The sequence below is a fragment of the Dendrobium catenatum genome, unplaced genomic scaffold, assembly GCF_001605985.2.
Source record: "Dendrobium catenatum unplaced genomic scaffold, ASM160598v2 original_scaffold_236564, whole genome shotgun sequence".
NCBI classification, from domain to species: Eukaryota; Viridiplantae; Streptophyta; class Magnoliopsida; order Asparagales; family Orchidaceae; genus Dendrobium; species Dendrobium catenatum.
Genome location: NW_021554972.1, coordinates 1 through 1,340, shown reverse-complemented (window position 1 = coordinate 1,340; position 1,340 = coordinate 1). Strand labels below are relative to the sequence as shown.

At 37.2% G+C, this 1,340-nt stretch overlaps 1 protein-coding gene across 1 annotated transcript; it reads left to right on the top strand.

Moving 5' to 3' along the window:
* Positions 1 to 215: 215 nt before the first annotated feature.
* On the top strand, positions 216 to 1,218 carry LOC110093265 (the record flags this gene model as incomplete). Its single annotated transcript, XM_020818097.1, has 2 exons — positions 216 to 396; positions 713 to 1,218. Coding segments are annotated over exons 1-2 (687 nt in total), but the record flags the coding sequence as incomplete, so codon positions are not given.
* Positions 1,219 to 1,340: the final 122 nt, after the last annotated feature.

The following is a 1,340-nucleotide window of genomic DNA, read 5'->3' as shown; positions in this document are numbered from 1 at the left end:
ATAATATTTTGAATCATAAAAAATATACATGTTGTATGAATCTCAACAATCGAAAAACTAATTATCTTAGAATAAGAGAAAAACTAGTTATCCGAATCTCAACAATTGAAAAAAGAACTAGAATTAAGAGAAGTTAGTGAGAGAAAGTTCCCATTTTCAAAGGAAATTTTTCAAATTTTTTGTTTAGTGGCTCATTGGTGGGTTTCACGCTGGTGATGGAGGATCATCCTCTGGCCATCTCCGATGACCGAAATGTTCCTCCGTGGAAGGGAATAGCATCATTGACGTCCAGTAAAGCGAATTTTGGGAATGCTTCAAGAATCTGTAATATAGCTCTGGTTATCCGAGTGCCAAATGTGGAAAAGGCATCAGTTGTATCTCCTGTGTTGTGGAAAGGTAAACAAGTTTTGATTGAAGATGGAATGAACTCTCCTCAAACCATTCTTAAGGCCGGATCTTCTTCTTCAGAGAGAAAATTAATTGTTCACCAATTTGAAACTGATACCTGTATTAGGAGACGCCCAATTATTTGAGAATATTTAAGGATGCAAGTCAAATGTTTGTGAAAAGTCTATAGAGGGAGAAAATCATTCAAGATCGATAATGGAAGATAATGACAGTGTATTGGCATCAGAGCAAGAACAAATAAATCCATAGACAAAATGTCTATATATTTAAGTTAAGCTTCTGGCCTGTAAATCATTTTTGATAGAAGATGGATCAGTAGTCAAGCTATTTGAGCCCAATATTAGAGCTAATTCTAAGAAGTTGTTGTCCTACATTGTTGTGAAGGTGTTTGGGTGTCGCATACTGATTCATTTGATAGCGGTTGAGCTGAGACGGCAGTGGACAAAGTTTGGTAAGTTTCATCTTACGAGCCTTGGTTCTGATTGGGTATTATGCTCTTTTTTCTCTAATGATGCCATGGAGAATGTTCTTTCGGGAGACCCATGGTTTGTCAATGGGCATATAATTGGGCTGGATAAGTGGAATTCAGATCTCAATCCCAACTCACTCAAAGGGTTGTCTTCTCCAATTTGGATTAGGATGCCAAGTTTGCCGCTTTACTGCTGGGATGAAATTAATGTATCAAGGATAGCTTCTTCTATTGGAGAACCTATTTTGATAGATGGAGATATGTTCCAATGGGAGAGGAGAGAATTTTCCAGGATTTGTGTTCACATTCAGCTTGATCAGAAACTGCCAACTGGTGTTTGGGTGGAAGGAATAAATGGCAAATTTTATCAAAGAGTGGAATATGAGAAAATTTCCAACTTTTGATATAAGTGTGGTCAGATTGGCCATTTGAAGGAAGCTTGCAAGGTTGTTGAGAAGAAAGT